The sequence below is a fragment of the Macrobrachium nipponense genome, chromosome 13, assembly GCF_015104395.2.
Source record: "Macrobrachium nipponense isolate FS-2020 chromosome 13, ASM1510439v2, whole genome shotgun sequence".
Taxonomy (NCBI): Eukaryota; Metazoa; Arthropoda; class Malacostraca; order Decapoda; family Palaemonidae; genus Macrobrachium; species Macrobrachium nipponense.
Window position 1 is genome coordinate 25,229,014 of NC_087206.1, and position 24,418 is coordinate 25,253,431.

Sequence of the window (24,418 nt, forward strand, 5' to 3'; positions counted from 1 at the left end):
CTTTGGTACTAGAAAAAGGCGATTGTAAAATCCCCGGGGAGTGTGGATCCTGCACAAGTTCGATGGCCTCTTTTTCCCACATTTGTTCCACCATTTGAAGGAGAGTCTTTCTCATTACCGGGTCTCTGTACCTCGCTGACAGTTCCCGAGGCGTTGATGTTAGGGGAGGGCTGTTCTCGAAGGGGATTACATATCCCTTCTTTAGGACCGACACTGACCAAGGGTCGGCTCCCCTTTTTGCCCATACTCCTGCAAAGTTCAGGAGTCTGGCGCCCACTGGTGCTTGAAGGAGCAACAAGTCATTTGGATTTCTTGAAGGGCCTAAAGGAAGACCTTCCTCTCTTATCAGAGCTCTCTTTCTGGCAGGGGACGAGCCGCTGTACCTCAACGAAAGGGCTGCTGAGGAGGACGAGAGTCCTTCTTAATCGCCGACACTACAGGGCGTCCTTTCTTGGACGTTTGTGTTAGTAGGTCTTGGGTCGCCTTCTCAGTTAGCGAGCGAGATATATCCTTCACTAACTGAGAAGGAAACAGATGATCCGATAGAGGGGCGAACAATAAAGCAGTCCTCTGGCTCGGAGAAAACCCCTTTTGATAATAGGGATCCATATACTGATCTCTTTTTCAGGAGACCAGCACCAAAAAGGGAAGCCACTTCACCCGAACCGTCCTGTACTGCCTTGTCCATGCAAGACAGGACGCTATGGAGAATCTCTGGGTTTTTAAGAAACTCCGGATCTTTAGATTTGTTGGCCAGAACTCCGAGTGACCAATCCAGAAAGTTGAACACCTCTAAAGTGACAAAAAGTCCCTTTAGAAAGTGGTTCAACTCTGAAGTGCTCCACGTCGCTCTGACCGATCCTAAGGAGGGACGTCTAGAGGCCTCCCATAAACTGGAAAAAGTCCGCATCTGCAGAGGCAGGCAGAGAAAGACCCATAGTCTCTCCTGTCCCATACCAAATACCTCTCTTTCCATGTAGTTTGGAAGGAGGCATGCAGAATACCGTCTTTCCTAACTCTTTCTTCTTGTCCATCCAAGAATCTAAAGAATGGAGAGCCTTCTTCATCGATATTGCAGGCTTCATTTTCAAAAAGGCCGAAGATTTTGCCGTAGCCGAGCTCGAAAAGAGAGACCGAGGAGAAGGAGGAGCCGCCGGACTAAGAGAATTCTCCAAACTCTTGAAGCAATAATGAGGCTAAGACCTTATAACTCGAGAGCTCCCTCATTAGCAGGAGGTTCGTCATCAGACAACTCGTGCTAAACCTCGATCAGACGAAGGAGAAAGTTCACGTTTGGAGGAAGAGTCCTTCCAAGACCTCCTACGCTCTGAAGGAGAGGAGCTCCTATTTGGAGAAGAGTCATAAATTCCAGGAACGAGTCTCTGACTCCTGCCTCCTGGCTCTTGACTCTTGCCTCCTGACTCCTGCCTCCTGGCTCCTGACTCCTGCCTCCTGACTCCGGACTCCTGCCTCCTGACTCCGGACTCCTGGCTCCTGCCTCCTGACTCCTGCCTCTTGGCTCCTGGCTCCTGCTCTTGACTCCTGACTCCTGCCTCTTGCCTCCTGGCTCTTGCTCCTGGCTCCTGCCTCCTGCCTGGATGACTCCACACTCCTGGCTCTTGGCTCCTGCCTCCTGGTTGACTCCTCACTCCTGGCTCTTGGCTCCTGCCTCCTGGGTGACTCCTCACTCCTGGCCGGTGCCAGACGTCTGATAGGTTCATCCAGGTTCGTACCGGAAAACCTCACCTCGAGTAGGAGTATCGATCCTGGCGGCAGATACCTCGATACGTCTGGAGGATCTTTTGATCGGAAGGGAAGAGTCTTTCCTTCTAGGAGGCTCCTTTTGACAGGACTCCTACAAAAGACGAAATCTGCTCTTGCATCGCCATCATGAATCTCTTCGTAACCTCCTCTTTATCCTCTTCGGGAGGAGGGGAAGGAGGAGGGGAAGGAGGAGGGGAGGAGTCCATCGCCTCCACCTCCTGCCTCCTTCTCACTCTGGTTGAAAGAATGGCTCTTCTTGCCTTCTTCACTCCCGAGGGAGACTCCTCAGGGAAGTTTTCTGGGGCTCGAATCAATAGTCGGAGCCTTTTCCATCCAACTCCTCTTGAGTGGCCGAGATCGATCTGAATCTCTCCAATCACGTCTCGGAGATGAAGATCCCGACGACGAAAAAAACACTCGCGCAGGACGCTTTTACAATAGCGATCCTTGGCAGTCTGGGGTGTCACAGAAACCGCCGAAGGGACACCTGATCGGTGGGATTCTCCACAACCTCCTTTCAGTTTTCGACATTCCTTCTCCTCTGGGGCATGTGAGCTTGGAAGAGGTCTAGACCTAGGAGCGTTTACTGAGCCGACCAGATGCCCCCCCCCCTCCACTACACTGGGGACACTCATATCACTGTCCACTGAATAATCACTAGCCTACCTGTATGGCAGCCATTTTGTTTTCCATCAACTTGAAGGCTGCTTTTAGATCCGCAAGTTCTTTCGCTGAATCTAAAGGTTCTGCAATAGGAGAAGGGGCTGCAATGGAAGGAGAAGTAGCAATACTTACCCTTGGGGAAGATCCCAAGCTAGGAATTAGTTCAGATCTAGAACTACTTAAACTTCTATAAGAAGCCTTCCTCACTCTTTCTCTCTCTAACTTTTTTAAATAATTAGTTAGATTCTTCCATTCGTTCTCCCACTCAAATTCTCCACCATTCCTTACAAGTATTAGTAAAAGAACATTCATACTCCCGCAACCCTTGCATACCGTGTGAGGGTCTACCGAAGCTTTCGGCAACCTCACCTTACAGCCTACATTCACACAACGTCTCACAAACCATTCCAGAGTCAGACATTTTTAAAGAAAAATTCCAAAATCAAGTCCACAAAACAGTCCACAAAAGCGTATGCCAATCCAACAATCCAGATACGTCACCAAAAGCGGTCAAGAAGATCAATTGCGGTGAAAAAAAGAAAAACCAATCGAGAGGGACCAACAACAATGTTGATGGCCCGGGCGACAGAAGAATTCTGATTAGAAAACGGGAATGGTTCCTAGTCCTGCCACCCAGGGCAGGGGCGGTAGATCACCTGACCTACCGGTAGCGTGTGCCGCGAAATTTGAAATTCTGTCGGAGACGACGGAGTCTATAGCTAAGTATATATCTGGCAGGGAAGTTGAATGTATAAAATTGAAAAGTTCAATCCTAACTAAGAGAGAAGTTTAAAGTTAAAACAGCAGACATAAGTTGCTGAATTCAGAGAATGACACAAGGCATCTTTAGTAATGGTTAGAGATGTCTTCATTGCTAAGCAGAATATATGGTCATGACTGCCTCTTGGTTGCAAGAGGCTGATAGACAGTATCTCTAGTGTAACAGGCTTCCATCACTTTCTAGAACTGCTGCCTACCATCCATATTCAAAAGTCCTACTTTTTTCAGATAATGTGGCCCTGCATACTCAAGTCCCTAAAAATTAAAAATTCAACCAGGTGCACTAAGTCTCATGCTACACTGCACCAAAACAATTTTCCATTGGCAAGAGTTGAAGAATATGGTGTCCTAGGAGATGTTGGACAAGAGCCCTTCCTTCTTATACACATGGGAGTGACTACTATAGCCCAGGAAGCAATTTCACTTCGTAAAATAAAAACAACTACTACCAAACACCTTCCTGAAATACACTTTTAATAGCTGTCTTCTCTCTTGGCAAAGGTGAGGAAAGTAGGAAACACATCATAAGAATGAAGAGCCTGACTTAACAGTCTCACTTGACTTCTCAGATCAATGATCAAGCTGACTTAGGTGAGGATGGATGGTGGTTAGATGTAAAACATCTGAAACTCTTGTCATAATCCTTCACAGTATAGGCATATGTACTTTTTCTGGAATACTACAATCACAAAGATTCTGGGAGAAAGTGGAGCAGGGAAGTTAGTGCTAAGAAGACAAATATCTTCAGGGTTAAGATGCTTGACAAAATTATCCAAAGTGACTGAGACTAGAATCAGCATCACAAATGGAACAAGGGCAGCATAAGGCCCTGGAACAACTTCAGTAATGCAGGCTGCAGGCATTGCTTGGGTGAAACAACAGCAAGGAAGGAGCAGGCGACAAAGCAAACAGCACATTAAGAGCAAGATCTGCAGATTCAGGAGAAAGGGGAGGAGCGATCTACTAATATAGGACAATGCTTGTACAGGCAGTCCCTGTTAACAGCCCGATTCCGTTCCTGGGTGAGTGCCAATAACCGAAAATCGGCGTTAGCTGGAACTCCCAAGAAACATCTTAACAGAGCTGTTAATTGGTTACTGGTTCCGATAAAGTGCTTACCGATAGCAAAAATCTGGTTAACAATGTCGTCAGCCATACATTGTAAAACTGATAGAGTTAATAAAATGTAATTCAATTAAGTACGTACACATTTCCTGGTATATTTAAAATTTGAAAATATGGCTTTAAAAATTACCATGAAATAACCGGACAAGAAAAATTTAAGTTAAAATCAGCTATGAATTTCCATGAAGAGGAGTGTTCAGAGTATGAGAGACCAAAGATGTGAGGTTCTTAAATATGAGTCCTGATGGAAAATAACCAGGAGACAATTTTCTGATTGTTATTTGGAGATAGGGGGCCAAGGGTTTTAAAGTCTGCCAATAAGCAAATTTTATAAGTGATTGATCTTACATACAGTAAATGGCATTGGTTTGTTTAATGTAACTGAAACACCTGCCCCAAGAACAGCACTAATTTTGCACACTAGAAATACTAGTCAATATACAGCCACCTCTCAATTAATGTGTGTTTAATTAATGCGTTTTTTATTTAAAACGAGCTAGACAATCTACAAAAATTTTAAAAACAAAAATTTTGATGTAACGCGAATTGGTGGCCAACCACTATTTTCAAATCACCTGTGCATCAGCACTGCAGACAATGGCCGTTGACATAAACAAAGACAGCACAGTGCACTGTATGTATCTATGAATGAAGCTAGAGACTTTGTGTACTGTATTTATTATGAAAGCGAAAGACTTCGTTTACTTATTAATAGCGTGAAGGATTTTTTTCAGTTTTTCTTTTTTGTCTGACCTAAATAGTACAGGTATTCTCCTAGCCTAGTGTATACTATGGTGTATCTTCTACATACAAATACAGTAGCCTAGCCTACAGTATACTCTATAATACATGTATGACACAGTAATTATTAATATAAGCCAATTCTAAAGGTTCAATACATTCTGACTATGGTAATTCAGTACAAAAATAGACAATGAAGAAAAAAGAAAAAGAAATGGACACAAAACGAGAATCAGCTTCGTTCCGACATCGGCATACAGGCGGCCAGTGGTTAACGGCGCAATTGCTCAGCGGCGAATCGGTTTTACGGCTGTCGTCAAATATATTCATTAAAAAAATAAGGCATTTTAAGGTATTTTTACGGCACAATTTTCAGTTAACAGCGCCGCTAGCGCCGTTGTCTAATGAGTTCATACATTTGTCGAAATGCCGTTCAGACCATAAAGGTTACGCAAATTATATTAATAAATTTTATAGAGAGTTATTACATAGGTATTAGGGTAAAATATATGCCTCTGACACAGTTCTATGCTGAAAATATCGAGTTACGTAAGTGCGAATTTAGCTATGGATGTGTCGATTTATAAATGTTCATGCTTTTGTGTTTAAAATGTGTATGAAAATGTATTACGTATAGGGTATTTTTATTTCTGCACAAAAATATGATACAAAGGCAGCTTTTGAAACTGCCCTTCACGTTATCAAATATACGATGTTTTTTCATGTTCTTTCTTGTGAGCTGCCGCCTGCCGCTCTTCCGAAAATATAGTTAAAAAAGGGCAAATTAGCGATCGTTGTGTCGATTTTATTAATGTTCATGCTTTTATATTTAAAATGTGTATGAAAATGTATTACGTATAGGGTATTTTTATTTCTGTGCAGAAATATGATAAAAAGGCAGCTTTTGAAACTGCCCTTCACGTTATCATATACGATGTTTTTTCATGTTCGTTCTTGTAAGCCGCTGTCTGCCGCTCTTCCGAAAATATAGTTAAAAAGAGTGCAAATTTAGCAATCGATGTGTCGATTTTTTAAATGTTTAAGCTTTTATGTTTAAAATGTGTATGAAAATATGTTACGTATAGGGTATTTTTATTTTTGTACATAAATATGATACAAATTAAGGCAGGCTTTGTAACTATGCTCCACGTTGTCAGAGGATGCTTTTTCATGTTCGTTCTTGTCCGCCACTGTTCCGAAAAATGCATGGTGTTATTTTATTAATTATGCATCTTTTCCATAAATCCTTTAAAAAGTTATACATTACTTCACTGTATCCAATAATATTGTATGAATTCTCATATTATTGTATTATAAAATACTACGGCAAATCTAAGCCAGTATTCCGCGGAGCGGCCAAAGTTGTGGTTTAAAATCACCTGATGGCAAATATGAGTTTGTTTCGCCATAATTAACGCAATTCTGAGTGAATTCTCTTGCTTCTAGTTAGCATAAACGAATATCTAGATACTTGACTTATAGGAAACAAGGTTATTTTTCTTTATACGTACAGTGGTTCCCCCGTATTCGCGGGGGATGCGTACCAGACCCCCCAGTGAATAGTTAGAATCCGCGAATGTTTGGAACCCCTATAAAAACGCTAAAAACAGCCTATTTTGTTCGTTAAAACTTAAGAAAAACCACTAAAAATTTTCATACTTGGTTTTTTTAATAGTTTTATCACAAAAAGTGCATTTTATGATGAAATTGATAACAAAAACCAGGAATTTGTGGATATTTCTCATAGAATAATACCGCGAATGCACGAATTTTCTGCGAATAATGCAGGGAAACGTTCCCGAGAGAAATCCGCGAATGTGTGAGTCCGCAAATCCGGAGAATGCAAATACGGGGGGTCCACTGTACGTGTTTTTAGGTGGAAATAGAATTGAATATGTTTCGTTGTGAATGTGAACTACTTATTTTTTCGTTAACAGATTACGTTGGCTGCATGTTTATTAGGTAAAAAATTTACGTGATTCCATTTGCAATTCTCCTTTATATCATCGCAATGCGAACTTTACGTTATTTACCTTATATCGGCGTGAAACCAACAGTAAATTGTGTGCTTTCAAGAACAGTAGTTTTGATTAAAATGATTTTATCTCAATTTTATCTACGGTTGTGTTTGATGGCATACGTTTACTGGAGTTTTATCCTTGTTGCCAATGTACGATAATAGTCATTAGCAGCTTGAACAGTTTTCTCAGCTTCAGTTAACACTAGGTTTAAATTTAACAGCATATTTCCAGATTGATCTTTGATCTATAGTGAATAAAGTAATTACATTAAGATATCTCAGTTCTATTCTACATAGTCTCATTTATATCAACTATGGTAATAATGTACTGTAGTACGATGATGGAAATACAAGCCAAACAGATGTTATCCAATTTGGTTGTACTTAAAAAATACGTTAAAACCATACTTTCATCATTCTCTTTTGTGTTATTGAACTTATGTAAACTAGAAGATGGGATAAAGTTAGGCTATTGTAATTTGGTCTCTCATAAAATCGGACTATCGTAAGACGAACTATCATAACTTGAACACTACAGCTACCTGTACACTATAAACCTTATTATATCTTTACATACTCTAGACACCCAAAGAATTAAAGCTAGGCTTTTTTCACTTTACATTATTTATAATGATATAATGTACTGTACAGTAAATTCTATAATACTATACTGCATAAATATAACTTTACTTATTGCGCCATTGCGGGATTAGAGCGCCTTTGACTGGTCTAGAGTTTCGAAAGAAGGTGTGCAGCGGCCGTAGACTTTAAAACCGCTTAGCATCAAAAATCACTTGGCGTCGGAGGCCAGGAACGGAACCCCCGCTCCTAACCAAGAGCCGCCTGTAATTGAGCAATGTCAGGCTGCTAACGGCTAATTATAATTACAAATGTAATGAATATGCATCTTTTCCACGAATATTTTAAAAAGTTATACATTACTTCACTGTATCCAATAATATTCTATGTATTCTCATATTTGGTATTATATATAAAATAATAACGTTTATTGCGTAAAAAAGCTGTGATTCCATTAGTTATTTTCACTTAATTTCATCATAATATGAGCTTATGTTATTCATCTTTTATTGGCGTGAAAACAACAGTAAAGTTTGTTGTTTCAAGCCCAGTAGTTTTGATTAAAATGATTTTCTCTTGATTTTATTTGAGGTTGTGTTTGATAGCATAACATTAATGGAGTTTTATCCTTGTGGCCAATGCATGATGGTAGTCATTAGCAGCTTGAACAGCTTTAACTACAACTTGATTTTAATTTAACCCTCTTACGCCGACTGGACGTATTTTACGTCGACATTTTTTGTCTCCCGTGTGCGACCTGGAACGTATTTACGTCGACTTACAAAAGTTTTTTTTAAAATTCGTGGAAAAATACTTATAGGCCTACCAGCCTAAAACTTTTGAATCATGCGCCTTGGGGGATGCTGGGAGTTCACGGATCAAGGTGTGTTTTGTTTACAATCGTTACGCAGGCGCGCAAGCGCGAATTTCTTTCTTAGTATCTGTGACACATCTCGGAAATTATTTCATCACTTTGACATAATTTTTGTACCATTGTAAATTAGCCGTTACATTGAAGTATATATATGAAAATGTGCGCATTTTTATGTAGAATACAACAATAAAATACTCATGATTGTAGCTTTTATCAGTTTTGAGATATTTTCATATAAATAACGATAATTGCCAAAATTTCAACCTTCGGTCAACTTTGACTCTACCGAAATGGTCAAAAAAACGCAATTGTAAGCTAAAAACTCTTATATTTTAGTAATATTCAATCATTTACCTTAATTTTGCAACTAATTGGAAGTCTCTAGCACAAGATTTCGATTTATGGTGAACTTATGAAAAACTTTTCCTTACATCCGCGCAGTAACTCTCCGAAAAAAATCATACATGCGATTGTGGTAATGTTTGCACCATTTTCAAAATTGCCGTTATATAAAGTTTTTATATATGGAAATGTGCGCAATTTCATGCACAACAACAAATAAAAACAACCCATGGTTGTAGCTTTTATCAGTTTTGAGATATTTTCATATAAATAACGATAATTGCCAAAATTTCAACCTTCGGTCAACTTTGACTCTACCGAAATGGTCAAAAAACACAATTGTAAGCTAAAACGCTTATATTCTAGTAATATTCAAGCATTTACCTTCATTTTGCAACAAATTGGAAGTCTCTAGCACAATATTTTGATTTATGGTGAATTTATGAAAAAAATAACATTTTCTTTACGTCCGCGCGGTAACTCTTCCGAAAAAAATCATACGTGCGATTGTGGTAATGTTTGCACCATTTTAAATTAGCCCTTACATAAAGTTTTTATATATGAAAATGTGCGCACAATTTCATGTAGAATACAACAAAAAAATAATTGAAGGTTGTAGCTTTTCTCATTTTGAAATATTTGCATATAAATCACGATAAATATAAAAAAAACCCACGTTCAGTCAACTTTGACTCTACCGAAATGGTTGAAAAAACGTAATTGTAAGCTAAAACTCTTACAGTCTAGTAATATTCAGTCATTTATCTTCATCTTGAAACAAATTCGAAGTCTCTAGCAAAATATTTAGTTTATGGTGAATTTAAAAAAGAAAAAATCTTTCTCCGCGCGCGGATTCTCTGCCACAAATCTCCGAAATGCGTATGTACCATTCTTGGAATATTTGCTCCTTTCATATTAGGCATTTCATAGAGTTTTATATATGAAAATGTGCGCAATTTCATGTAGAATAAAACGAAAAATATTTGATGGTTGTAGCTTTTCTTATTTCTGAAATAATTGCATATAAAAAAAATATATATAAAAAAATTCGACATTCGGTCAACTTTAACTCGTCAGATATGGTCGAAAACTGCAATTGTAAGCTAATACTCTTACAGTATAGTAATATTCAATCATTTGTCTTCATTTTGAAAGAAATTGGAAGTCTCTAGGACAATATTTAGATTTATGGTGAATTTTTGAAAAAAATATTTGTTTACGTCCGCGCGTTACGAATTCATGCATTATATTGTGATAATATTTTCTCTGTGTTGCTTTTATCGTTTTACAATGTGTTATATACCAAAATGATCACAATTTAGTGTACATTACAACGAAAAAATGTAACTTGTTACCTTTAACCGTTTTGCGCACAGCGCGATTTGAATACAATTAATATATGAAATTTTCTTTTTTGCGCTATCATACATCGCATTATTTATATATGATAATGAGAATTTTTTTCATTTCTTTTTGATGGTTTGCATACTAAACTTCAGCCAATGACAAAAAAAGGAGCCAAAAATTGAACTCTTTAATCTTGAAAACTAAGCGCGCTGTGTGATTTTTTGAAAAAAATATTTTTCCGCTTCCGCGCTCACTCTGAAACACCTCCGGCACACGGGAGACAATTTTTTTTTTACCGCTTCGGCGTAAGAGGGTTAACAGCATATTTCCTTGCTGATCTTTAATCTACAGTGGGGCCTCACTTAGTCGCGGATCAGCAATCACGGATTCAGTTAATCACAGGTTTTTCCTTGGACCACTTCTCAATTTATATCCCTGGTATGAATCTCAGCATCTCGGGCTTGTCCGTGGTAGGCTAGCTTCGTCCGATTCCGATAACCAGCAAATGCATGAACAGATTCACATTCATGATATTAACTGACAATAAAGGTAATAAAACCATTCTCACCTTATATATTATTGGCATATCTCATAATATAAAGCCTATTCATTGAATAATTCCACATCATTGACATCAACTTGTAGTTGAGCGGCCAGCAGAAATGTAAACATTGAGCTACACTTCACAGCACCTTTGTCATTCTTAATCTTTCAGAAATGTTAATAGTAGTAGTGTAATTACAGTAGTAATAACATTTACGAAAACATTAATTTTCAATTCGAACTTCATTATTGTTTTGGTATAACATAATCAACTTCTCTGAACACTGCAGTCATACAAACGATTAATGTCATAGATTATCGTAATAAACCCTTTTACCTTATATATCATTGTCATATATTCATATAAAATTGCATATCTTATATATTATTGGCATATCTTCATAATAAAAAGCCTCAAGGAATAATTCCTTGGGGAATGCATTTTTCAAAAGACAAAAATACACTTTACTTGTTTACAGTATGCAATGATTACTTTATTTTGATGTGATTACATTAATATTACAATATGGTACTCTAAGCAGTACAGTAACTATTTTTTTTATCATAAATGTATATTCATTCACGAAAAAAATATGTATGACCACCGTGACGTCACCAAACTTACAGTCTCGTTCGTACATACAATTTTTATACAATGTGATAGTGGTTACACCGTTCTACAAACTACCGATGTATTTTTACGTAAGCATCCTCTAAACTCTGCCATAAATCACTTTACTTACTTTTTCTGTGGAGCCCAAATACTACGTACATCCCAGAAAATTAACGAAATCGCGAATTTTATCATAGAGCAAGATTCACTAATTAATGTTTTCTTCCTCTTTTCATGACTAAATGCATTTTTAGGATAAACTCATTTACAAATTTTCAAATACTATGAATGTAAATAGCAAAATATATATATCTCTCTCTCTCAAAATATATATATCTCTCTCTCTCTTATCACTTACAGAAAAAAACTATAATACTGATCTATTATTATCGTAATAAAAGAACAAGATGGTCCCCGACATTTGTAGGTACATGTATTGCCATATTTTTATTCTTTCTGTGATTTACGAAACTGTGCTTCAATACAACTTTTATAGTTGACTCAATGATTATCACATAATATAACAGTATACAAGAGAATATTTAAAATACAAATTTCATTATGTTATTCTGGAGCTAGTCAACAGTACTCTCGTCCTAAGCTGCTCTCTCAAGCTATTCAAGTTACTCTCGTCCTATGCTGCTCTCTCTCTCTCTCTCTCTCTCTCTCTCTCTCTCTCTCTCTCTCTCTCTCTCTCTCTCTCTCTCTCTCTCTCTCTCTCAATGAAATATGAATTACTGCCTCATAATATCATAAACTATTATGTACAAAGTTAAAAATGATAATAATTCCATTAATAAATTAGTTTCTTTTAGCAACTAATTGTTTTCCAAAATAATTCTTTCTGTAATAAACGTTCATCAGCTGATTCTAAACATAAACAAGACAAAAATAGATTTTTATTGCTGTATTTTGCTGTTTATACATTAATATTATAGTTGGGTGCTGTAATCATTACAGTAAATCATGTTTTTTTTTATCATAAATATGTTCATTCACAAAATAGATATACTATGTACTTTTAGTTTGGTGCAGCCGCCAAATCATGAAAATAGAAAGGAATTGTTAGGTAATACACTTTTGTTTGCTGATCTGATGAAGGGGAAATTGAAGAATAACTTTGAAACTGTCTTGAATTTAGTTTAAGGTGATAGTTGAAGACATATTTGGTGCTTGAACTAAAGTAGGCAGTTATAAACATTGAAATAGTGGTCTTGGGTGGGTTAATTATTAAAGTAGGCAGTTTAAAGCAATTTTTAGGGGGTTACCAGGATAACACAGGTATTTACTTATCATGGGGGGTTCTGGGCCCTATCCCCCGCGATTATCGAGGCCCAACTGTATAAAAAATAGTTTATTAATAAAAATACAGGCGGTACCCCCGGGTTACGACGGTTCCGGCTTACGACGTTCCGAGGTTACGACGCTTTTTCTTAAATATTCAATGGAAAAATCCGTCCTGGTAACGACGCTTGTTCCGAGGTTACGACGCTGACGCTTCCGACGCTCCGAGTTAACGACGCTTTTAAAAAAACGCATACTATGATTAAAAATCCTTTATAGTTTAGTTTAGCACAGTATATTAATAAAATAAGTTTCTGGTTAGATTACAACAAAAATTTTGAGATTATGATGATTTTCGACACTTTTTGTTGTAGTTTTTCTATGTTTTTTAGTGACGTCGTCATATGCGGAACTAGTTTCCGATGCGAATGAATACATACTAGTTTACATATAACAGTCCAAAAGCGCAAATAATGAAAAAATCATTGATTGTTTCCAGTAATAATAACAAAACGAAGTTTCTGCTTAGATTGACAACGCAAATTCCAAGTATCCAAAGAAAGACATTATCCAGTAATTTGATCAGAGAGAGAGAGAGAGAAGAGAAGGAGAGAGAACGAGAGAGAGGGAGAGACGAGAGAAAGAGAGAGAGAGAGCAGAGAGAGAGAGGCGTCTTCCGACGCTCCGAGTTAAGGACAGAGAAGTGTTCGTTTCGTTAAACGGTTTGAGATTATGATGATTTTCGACACTTTTTTATGTTGTATTTTTCTATGTTTTTTAGTGACGCCTCATATGCGGAACTAGTTTCCGAGCGAATGAATAACATACTAGTTTACATAACAGTCCAAAAGCGCAAATAATGAAAAAATCATTGCTTGTTTCCAGTAATAATAACAAAACGAAGTTTCTGGTTAGATTACAACGCAAATTCCAAGTATCCAAAGAGAGACATTATCCAGTAAGTTTGATCAGAGAGAGAGAGAGAGAGAGAGAGAGGCGTCTTCCGACGCTCCGAGTTAAGGACAGAGAAGTGTTCGTGTTTCGTTAAACGGTTTGAGATTATGATGATTTTCGACACTTTTTATGTTGTATTTTTCTATGTTTTTAGTGACGCCTCATATGCGGAACTAGTTTCCGAGCGAATGATACATACTAGTTTACATATAAACAGTCCAAAAGTGCAAATAATGAAAAAATCATTGCTTGTTTCCAGTAATAATAACAAAACGAAGTTTCTGGTTAGATTACAACGCAAATTCCAAGTATCCAAAGAGAGACTTATCCAGTAATTTGATCAGAGAGAGAGAGAGAGGAGGAGAGAGAGAGAGAGAGAGAGAGAGAGAGAGAGAGAGGCGTCTTCCGACGCTCCGAGCTTAAGGACAGAGGAAGCGTTCGTTTGCGTTAAACGGCCTCTGACTCATGCCAGTAAATGTTTTGTTGATACTAATAATATAAGCCTATTTAAAGATACGTTTACTTTAATTAGTCTATATGATACGTAAATAGTAATCAAACTGTTCTTGTAGCCCTCAATATTTGGCAAAATCGAAGTATCCAAAGAGAGACATTATCCAGTACGTAATTTGATCAGAGAGAGAGAGAGAGAGAGAGAGAGAGAGAGAGAGAGAGAGAGAGAGAGAGAGAAGAGAGAGAGAGAGAGAGAGAGAGAGAGACGAGAGAGAGAGAGAGAGAGAGAGAGAGAGACGCTTTGGCAACAATGGTCTCGGGGGTTTTTATAGCTTCCTTCTGCTTGATGATCGTGGATAGTAGAAGGATTTCGACCATACTCGTTTGCCAAATCGACGATACGAACGCCACGTTCATGCTTTGCTATAATTTCATGTTTTGCTTCCATCGAAATCATTTTCTTGGGTTTTTTCTTATCACCTGCTTTGTCTTTAGCTTTGAGACCCATGGTTAATAATAAAATAGACAAAATAACACGAAAAAATAGGCGCAAATACAACGAACTAAACAACGACGTGTTAACATGCAGCACAACAACAAACAAACAGACTGAACGCCTATTTATCGGTCCCCTATACACTAACACTCATCGCAAAATCGTATCTCAAATATTTCGTTGTATATCAAAGCTTGTATTTTCGCAAATTTTCTGTTATATCTCAAAACATTCGTATATTTAGGGCAATCGTATGTCAAGTTTCCAATGTAATTTGATCAGAGAGAGAGAGAGAGAGAGAGACGCTTTGGCAAAAACAATGGTCTCGGGGATTGACGTAACGTTTATTTTCTGAACAGATTAGGACAGAGAAGTGTTCGTTTCATTAAACGGCCTCTGACTCATGGCAGAAATGTTTTTTGTTGATACTAAATATAAGCCTATTTAAAGACATTTACTTTAATTAGTCTATATGATACGTAAATAGTAATCAGCTGTTCTTGTAGCCCTCAAGATTTTGCAAAATCACTCCAGGTTGTACATAAAAACTTCAAGAATGTAGTGTCACCAGAGGATTACAATAGTTTTTACCTTCAAGAACCAGCATTCTTTTATGAAAATAAACTCCAGGTTGTACATAAAACTACAGGAAACAACAGTGTAGTGTAACCAAAGGATTACAAGTAAGGTTTTTATAACTTTTTATTAGTTTAAGACATATTTCCAAGCGTCGTTCCGGCTTACGACGATTTTCGGCTTACGCCGCATCTCAAGAACGGAACCCCCGTCGTAACCCGGGGACTGCTGTATACCAGATCTATTCTACATAACATAGTTTATAACATAACTATGGTAATTGGTTGAAACACCAGCAAACGGATGTTGCTGTTATCCAATTCGGTTGTACTTAGCAAAAAAGTATGGAGTTCCCCAAGTCCAGGAACGTAACCCCCTTTATTACTGTTATTTCGAATGGGATAAACATTTTTAAATAACGTGTCTTTACTTAACGCGAGCTCTCCAGAAACGTAACCCTTGCGTTAATTGAGAGGTGACTGTATAGTGCTAAACCTCTAAGTATGGATAAAGAATTCTTTTCTCAGACTATTTCAGCAACTGACTAAACGAGACTTCATCAGTCTCAAATATTTCTCATACAGTACTACAATCTAATAAACAATAAAACAAAACGACTTACTCATGGCATCCATTACCTTTGGCATTCTTAATAGCAGCAGGTGACACAGACACCATAGACAAATCTTTAGTTGTATCAAACTTCGGTTTTACATATTCTTGGTTTCCTGTGGGACTAACACATTTTTCTGAAAAAAGAAAAATATTTATATAAAGTTTTGTATATACTTACCCGGTAATTATATAGCTCTGAACATATAATTAATTACTGGATAAGTCTCATATACAAAATTATGTACTATACATAATTCTAAGGACCATACCAAGAAGTTAAGTAGTTATCCCTTAAACTCACTGAACTTCCTATGCTGTGTCCTGATTCACCATGATATTATTCAATACATTTTATCCTACCACTTTAAAGTGGACATTTCAACTTCAACAAATGTCATGCATACAGAAACTCAGTGATTTTCCTTCACTGATAACTAACATCCTTCCAACTGACAAAATACTATAAAAAGCACCGAAACTGATTTTACACAGGTTAGTAGTCCAATGCACATGTTTTCTATTCACCAATATGGGATATTGAAAAACTCACCATGGTCTGAGATTTTCCCTCCTTCAGGCTTTATGTCTCCATGGCTGAGATATCGATGTACTCTCTTCAAAACCTTTTTCTGGCCTTTAGTTAATCTGATATCTAAAGCATCACACCTAGAAGTAAATTATAAATAATTTAATCAGACCAACTTATGTTTATAACTTATCAGTAAAGAAATATCACAATTTCTAAAAGTTAAATTGTACTTTTCCTAACTATACAAACCTGAGGTCCTTTACAGGCCGTTAAATTCTTGAACATGGTGGTTAGGAAGTAACTACCATCTGGTAAGTGGGTTGACCTACTGCCTGGATGCACACTCCACTTTGCCTTTTGGCCCAGGTTTCAGATTGAGGGGTGGCACGAGTGTCCTGCCTCTGACAACTTGATCAGAGTATAAGAGCTGCATGATCAAGATTCAGACTTCTGGGACTTTTCGGAATGAGTGAGGAATCGTAACTCATCCGAAAAAGGGCTAGGAAGATTACTTATGAGTCGGAAGCATTAATACAAAGTTCTGGGAAGGGTTTGAAGAACTTTGTATTATTGCCAGTCTCCTTCCTCCCCTTGCTAGAGGAAGGAGAGGGATTGCATAGGTGATTGCTTCTATGACTCTTGATAAGAAAAATAAAAAGAAAGCTTGATGTGCAGGCTTATCACCTCAAACATCCGACCAGCATCTTTTATGCTAGCTCTTCTCTTAAACCGAGTCTACCACAGCCATCTGTGCATGCACATCTAAGCTCCTCCTATCATATGATGTTGTGGCTTTGTATCAGTGTCAGAACAACTGAAAAAAGAATTTTTATAATAAAATTAATATGAATAATACAGTGGACCCCCCGTATTCGCGTTCTCCAGATTCGCAGACTCACACATTCGCGGATTTCTCTCGGGAACGTTTCCCTGCATTATTCGTGGAAAATTCGCGCATTCGCGGTATTTTTCTATGATAAATATCCACAAATTCCTGGTTTTTATTATGAATTTCATCATAAAATGCACTTTTTGTGATAAATATCCACAAATTCCTGGTTTTTATTATGAATTTCATCATAAAATGCACTTTTTGTGATAAAACTATTATAAAAACCATGTAGGAAAATTTTTAGTGGGTTTTTTCTTGAGTTTTAACTAACAAAATAGGCTGTTTTTAGCATTTTTATAGGGGTTCCAAACATTCGCGAGTTCTAACTATTCACGGGGGGGTCTGGTACGCATCCCCCGCGAATACGGGGGGACCACTGTACTTACCTTTATAATTTATGTAGCCCTAAACCCCAAAAAACTGCACCAAATTTTCCACATTGGCAACCCTGTTACCTCCTATTCTGTCAGCCAGTTGGCAACACTGCCATTGACAGTTACAAAACCTTCCCTTGAAAATCAGTTGTGATAGGCAGATTGTGGGTTACGGTGGGCGGGACTGGATAAATTATACAGGTATGTATGTATTATTAATAATAATTTTATTCTAAAAATTCTATATTAATAAACATTACCTTAATATAATTTATCTAGCCTGATTAATTACACTGACAAGGAGAGAATCTGAATAAAATTCCCCTTTGGGCAGAATAGGACGAACCAACCTAATCCAATTAATGGAAAAGGAAGAAAAAGAAAAATTAACAACAAGACATAAGTCAAAAAAGAAATACATATCATATGCAGTTAATAACTCATCCCAAAGTCTAAGATACTAAGAACTCTTAAGTCTCCTACCATAATGCCGCCGAACTGCAATAGTAAAGGACAATGAGTAAGTGCATAGTCAGTCCGTCTGTACTAAAGTCAGGTGACCAACCAGGTGACAAGTTGGACAACATCGAGGACAGCAAGGCTGCACCCTGATGACTTCATTAAGCACTACAACCGCCAGCGACACATGCTCTCTCATGTATGTCTGGCACCAAGAAAGGAGTGGGTATTGGCAACTCTTTCCCAAAGGATGAGTGCCTGGCCGATTCAAAGCTAAGCGAACGCTGGGGGTGTATCAACGCAACCCAACGACGCAAGCAGCAATACCAGCTCATGAGAGACTGCTGACTCGAGCTTTCTGGTGCCAAGAGAAAGGAGCATGGAGCAAAAGGGAACTCAGTCCAAGAGGATGAGTGCCTGACAGTCCAAACTAATCTCATGTTAAATGATCATTGGAGGGTGTATCAATGCAACCGATTTTGTCAACAAGAATCTCAGAGCTACTAAATGTCACCTATCTTGCACGAGTGCTAAACTCTGAGAAAACAGGTGAGACAAAAGTAGATGGTGAACGAGTCACCAGATGACAGCAGATGATCTATCGACTAATTAAATTCCCTGTCCAGAAAGACAATAGAAGAAGCGTGAGTTATCAGGACAGGCGAACTAGTGGCTAGTCCTAAGTCAGCATCACAATTATAACAAAAATAAGATACGGATAGCAACCTGTACTGCTGTCACCAATGGGCTCAAAGAGCGAAGGTCGCCTAGAACTAAAGATACATGCCTCAAGTAAAAAGAGGCAAAAACAGAATTATACAGCACCTTGGTGACAGAGATGTTCTTCATAAAAGCTACAGATGTAGCAACTGTTCTAAAACTGTGTGCTCTTGGTGCCTGGCCTTCACAGGCAACCAAACTGCCAATTTTAACAATAAGATCTCTGAGGAAAAAGGATACACCATTCGTTGACATAGGTCTCTTGATATTTCAGGGTGAAACAAACAGATGACGGGGACAACCCTGAGTGTCTTTCATGCCACATAAATAGCATGAGAGTTCCCTAACAGGACAAACAACTAATTCCTCATTCAAATTACCGACAAAACGACTTCAGAACGAAAGACCTGGGAATGGGATTATCAGCCGATTCAGTCTTTGCGACAAATTCAGGATGGTAGGACAAAATCATGTTTTGTCCAGATCTGGCAACCAGACAAGAGAGTGCTTGCAGTTCACCCACCCTCTTGGCTGTCGCCAGTGAGACAAGGAAAAGTGTCTTAGAAGAGAGGTCCCTAAAATTGGCCATATTCAAAGGCTCAAACAGAGGGAACCTCAAGGCTTGAAGGACTTTATTAACGTCCCATGTCGGAGGAGACAAATGTGGACTGGGTCAAGATAGGGAAAAAGATCGCATTAAAAACTAAAAACTCTGTTATTTTTGGTAAGGAAGGTCTAGAAATTGAATGCCCTTGAGACCTACACCAAAATCTGAAAACTGACCGTTTAGCTAGCTTGATAAATTACTCAAGTTGATTGTCGTCTGGCAAGAGCCAACTGTAGAGCCACTCTGGAGGAGAACCCTTCCAGCTTGGAGAATCTCCTGACAGTCTCCCAGCATGAAGATGAAGCATGTGGAGCCTCTGATGGAACCGATGAAAATGATGTTGTTTGAGAAGATCTGGTCACTCTGCCAGACAACGGGAGGATCCACCAGTGCTTCCAGTAGGTTGGCAAACCACTCCTTCTGTGGCCAGAAGGGGGCAATCAAGGTGAGATCCAGACGTTTGGTCGCCCTCACTTTGTTGAGGATTGACCTCACCAGAGCGAGTGGAGGAAACGCATATGCTTGAAGACCCTCCCAGTCCTGCAAAAGAGTGTCAGTCCCGGCACTCTGAGGAGTCTGGTAAGGGGCAAAGAAGATCTGGCACCGAAAATTCAGTGGGGTGGCAAACAGATCGACTGTGACCGTCCACTTCTTTCTGAGGCTGCCGAAGACTTCCTGGCAAAGTGTCTACTCAGACCTTTGAACTTCGTTCAGTCTCGACAAGGCATCTGCTAAGACATTGTGATGGTCAAGGATAAACTAAGGGACCAACGTAACCCTCCTGTCTTCCGCCCAACACAGGATTGATCGGGCTTCTTGAGTGAGAAGGTCTGAATGTGTACCATCTTGGTTTCTTAAGTATGAGACTGCTGTGGTATTGTTGACGAAGATTGCTACAACCGACTCCGACATCTGAACCTGAAATGAAAGAAGGCCTAGGTACACTGCCCTTAGCTCCCTTCAATTTATTGACATGATCCTCTCTTCTTCTGACCAAAGGCCTGAAGCGACTTCGGAACCCAGATGTGTGTCCCAACCTTGATCCGAGGTGTCAGACCATTAGGTCCGGCGGAACTGAAAGAAGAGACGTCCCTGACTTGAGGTGGTGAACTTGAATCCACCAACAGAGATCCTTCCAACAATGTGGAGAGGAGGCGAATATTGTGTCCTCGGACACAAAATCCCATAACTGTCAAAGGGTCGATTGAAGGGACCTCATTCTGAGACGACCTCCGGGAACCAGTTGGATGAGGGATGACGAATGGCCCAGGAGAGTCCTCCAAAGAGAAACTGGCTGTATTACGGAGGACAGAAATTCTTTGGCGAGACTAAGAAGCTTGTCTATCCATTTCTGAAAGGGAGAAGCCCTCAAAATCTGGGATTTCAAAACAATCCCCAGATAAGTCATGATCTGCCAAGGGATTAGATTGGACTTGCCAAAGTTGACATGAATGGCCAACTCGACACAAAGAGACAGAATTATCTCCCTCAACCGGAGACATTTTTCTAGGGAGGCGGCCTGGACTAGCCAATCGCCCAGATACAGAAGCAACATAACTTTTGACTGATGCAGAATAGTAGCCGAAACAGGAGCCATCAACCGAGAAAAGACCTGTAGAGCAGTGGTGAGGCCAAAAAAAAGTGTCTTGAACTGGAAAATGCCTGAGTCTGTGAAAAACCCAAGGTAAGGTCTGCTCTTTGGATGGATGGGGATTTGCAGATAAGCATCCTGCAGATTGATAGAAATCATCCAGTCCCCCTTCCTGATGGACGAAAGAATAGTCTGAACCGTCTCCATCCGGAACTTGGACTTTAGAATGAACTTGTTCAGGACCGAAAGATCTATGATGGGGCACCTGGCCTTTAGAACTACAAACACCCGTGACCCGTGGGTAAAACCCGGGAGGAGAGCTCACTCTATGGCATCCTTCTCCAAGAGGGCTAAAAGCCCCTTCTCCAAGGCTTGACTCTAAATTGAGTGAGGGGAATAACTGCTGAACTCGAGAGGACGATTGGAAAGTGGAGGTCTCAAAACAAAAGGGATCTCGTAACCTACCTTCAGGACCTCCACTACCTAAGCATCCACCGCTCTCTCCTGCCAAGTTGACCAATGACAAGAGAGAGAAACTCCTACTGCAGTCTCCGGACGAGGTAATGACTCCTACTTCCAAAAATTCTTACATAGACAAGGAAGAACAAGAATGACCTTCTGGAGGTTGAGCTCTTCCTCTGCCCTTTGATAAACGCCAAAAACCTCTCCCGCGTTTCAAAGGGTAAGCACCAGAGGAGGAAGCCAAGGTGCCAAAAACCTGAGATGTACTCGGGAGAAACGAGCCAGAAGAAGAAGGAGGTTGTTGGGCTGGAGCAGAAGGTGTAAGTCTGGCACTAAACATATGCTTACCCCTTGAAGAAATGGGAGGAAAACCTGAAGAAAAAGCTCTTGATAAGGCCCAGTGAGCTTCGGAAGAGGCATCGCCTTGAAGTTCTTTCAAAACCTCAGAAAGCAGAGACATCAAAAAGGGAATTGCCGAAAGGAGAAGAGGACAATAAACGGTTTCTCTGCATCTCCGAAACAGAAGAGGATAACTGCGACAAATACAGGAAATAAATGAGCAAAATTTCTCAAAAAGAGAAGCATCGAGAGGAAGGAACCCGGGGTCCTTGACATACATTAAAAGACCTCCGAGGACCCACATGTTGAAGGATTGAACCTCCTGCAAAAAGCTCATAACAGACTCCATGGCAAAGTCTTCGAGCGAGACTGAGACCAAAGTCTTGGAAAGCAAAGGCTGACCCGAAAGTCGGACAAAATCAGGATTTGATTTGGGGGGTCGAGAGAATGAAGTATCATCTGCCACCTGATAAATACCTCTCTGGTGTCGTAGAAAAGAGCTTTCTTTTCCCTTCCCCGATCACCTTCGAAAGTTTAGCGGCAATGTCTGCGCTCACTCTCATGAACCTCTAAGCAAAGGGAAAACGTAAAAATTTCCGCGACTGGGAAGGACCATCAAGACAAATCCCTTCTGTAATACAGCGAGGCAGAGGCTGCTTCTGCTCTTAAGGCCTCGCCTGAGGAAGAAAACTCAAAATTAAATAAAAAAGTTTCTTGAACTCAACATCATGATGGCCGTTCAATGAAACCTCAATATCACACGAATCCACATCATCATCATCATCGTCAGATCCTAAATGTGAAACTTTCCCTAAAGTAACATCCTGACAACTAGCTGTCTTACATCTAACACTAATATCCCTCCCCCATTCTCCTAAATAAGCGCCCTTCGACACTGTTACGGAACTAACGGGACACATTGGGTAAAGAATCATTAGGCACCTGCCCAGACCGGATCGCCCCAGGCCTTTGCCATGATGGGGTTCACAAGCTGGGGTATCTGTCGCACCGTTACCCAGGGTGCTGTCAACAGGTACCTGACGAGGAGCTGAAAATGAATCTAAAAGATTGTTCGACATCCTAGTAAAAGCTGCTTCAAAATTTTCTGACAGCTTGTTAAACTTGGCTGAAATGTATCTATCTAAACTATGCTGTAGTTTCAAATTTCTTATTCCAACTAGTTTCCATCGCCAAAAATTTTGAATCAAAATCAGAAAAGACTTCATTAGTTACCGGTTGTATAGGTGGCAAAACATGATTTAATTCGGAATTGGAATCACACGATACCAAAACCAAAGAGCCAGAACCATGGGTGCACAAGTCAAGGAAATCATTAGATATAGGTCTAGCTACCAATTTATTTCCTTCTTAATGAATCTTTGATATTTAACATAAGCCGTCATGTCTACATCAAGCCAAGACTTACAGAAGTCGCAATGAGAAGTCAAGTCACAAACCTGTCCAAAACAAGTTACAAAAGTCATGGGGTTCATACTCCCTGCTACTCATCCTTGTCTCACAAGCCGGGTAATTCCTGATGTTACTAGCAGAAGGAAGAGTCGAATCATCTCAGCTATCCATTGGACTGTTGGGCAGGTTACGTAAATCCAGGTCGTGCAAAAGTTCGTAATACCTAATATATACCACAACAGAAATAACAGTTAATTCACTAATTTCATGGATTCATAAATAGTAAATAACATTAACCCGCATTAACAAATAAGGAGAGCTTTCAAGGCATAAAAAGTTTTGGAAATTTATAGAGCGGCAGAGATGTAAACAACACGGGCGCACGTTAACAACTGATTTTCAAGGGAAGGTTTTGTAACTGTCAACAGCAGTGTTGCCAACTGGCGGACAGAATAGGAGGTAACAGGGTTGCCAATGTGGTAAATCTTGGTGCGGTTTTAGGGGATTTAGGGCTAGATAAATTATATTAAGATAATGTTTAGTAATACTAGTTTTGAAGACAGGAGCAATTACTCAAGGATAAACATATTGAGTACAGAGACGCGTTCTGTCTTTTATCCATTTACTTAGAGCTGACGTTTCGTATCAGCTTGATACATTTTCCGGGCCGAAACGATTACACATCAATTGCGTATAAGTAGTAAAAGATACACACATTGTTTACCACCACCACCATAATTAAAAACCTTTTTAATAAATCAAGAATAAAAACAGAATGAAAACAGAAACACAGAATAGAGAAAAAAAATTTAATAAAAAAGATAAGAAAAAAATTTAAAAAAAATTAAAAAAAATGAAAAAAATTTAAAAAATAAATAAATAATAATAATAATAATAATAATAATAATAATAATAATAATAATAATAATAGTAAGAAAAGTGATGGACTCCTAAGGAGGCAGGAGGCAACCCAGAACCCCACACTATAAATACCACCCAGTCGAATTGGAGGACTGTGATAGAGCAAAAAAAAAAAAATAATAAAAAAATAACAATAATAATAATAACAGAACAAACAAGACATCTACCCACAGCAGTAGCGTAAGGAGAACTGACACAAAACATTTTTATGGAGGGGTGTGTAAACAAAGCAACAGGTAATTAGGCAATAAACAGTTAGGTGGAAGATGACTGGTGGTTAAGAGTAGGTACAGTTAGCTTAATCATTATTAGTTAGTTCCTCTATATGACGGGTTCTTCCTACAA

The 24,418-nt window shown here is 39.1% G+C and overlaps 1 protein-coding gene across 1 annotated transcript in view; it reads right to left on the reverse strand.

Annotated features, from left to right (window-relative positions):
- The window catches only part of LOC135225693 (arginyl-tRNA--protein transferase 1-like), a 128,623-nt gene that overhangs the window by 100,041 nt on the left and 4,164 nt on the right, over positions 1-24,418 (reverse strand). Inside the window, exons 2-3 of the mRNA XM_064265045.1 lie at positions 16,320-16,435; positions 15,793-15,903 (exon numbers count right to left, since the gene is read on the reverse strand). Coding sequence (XP_064121115.1) covers positions 15,793-15,903; positions 16,320-16,435 — 227 coding nt within the window. The remainder of the gene's footprint in view (positions 1-15,792; positions 15,904-16,319; positions 16,436-24,418) is intronic.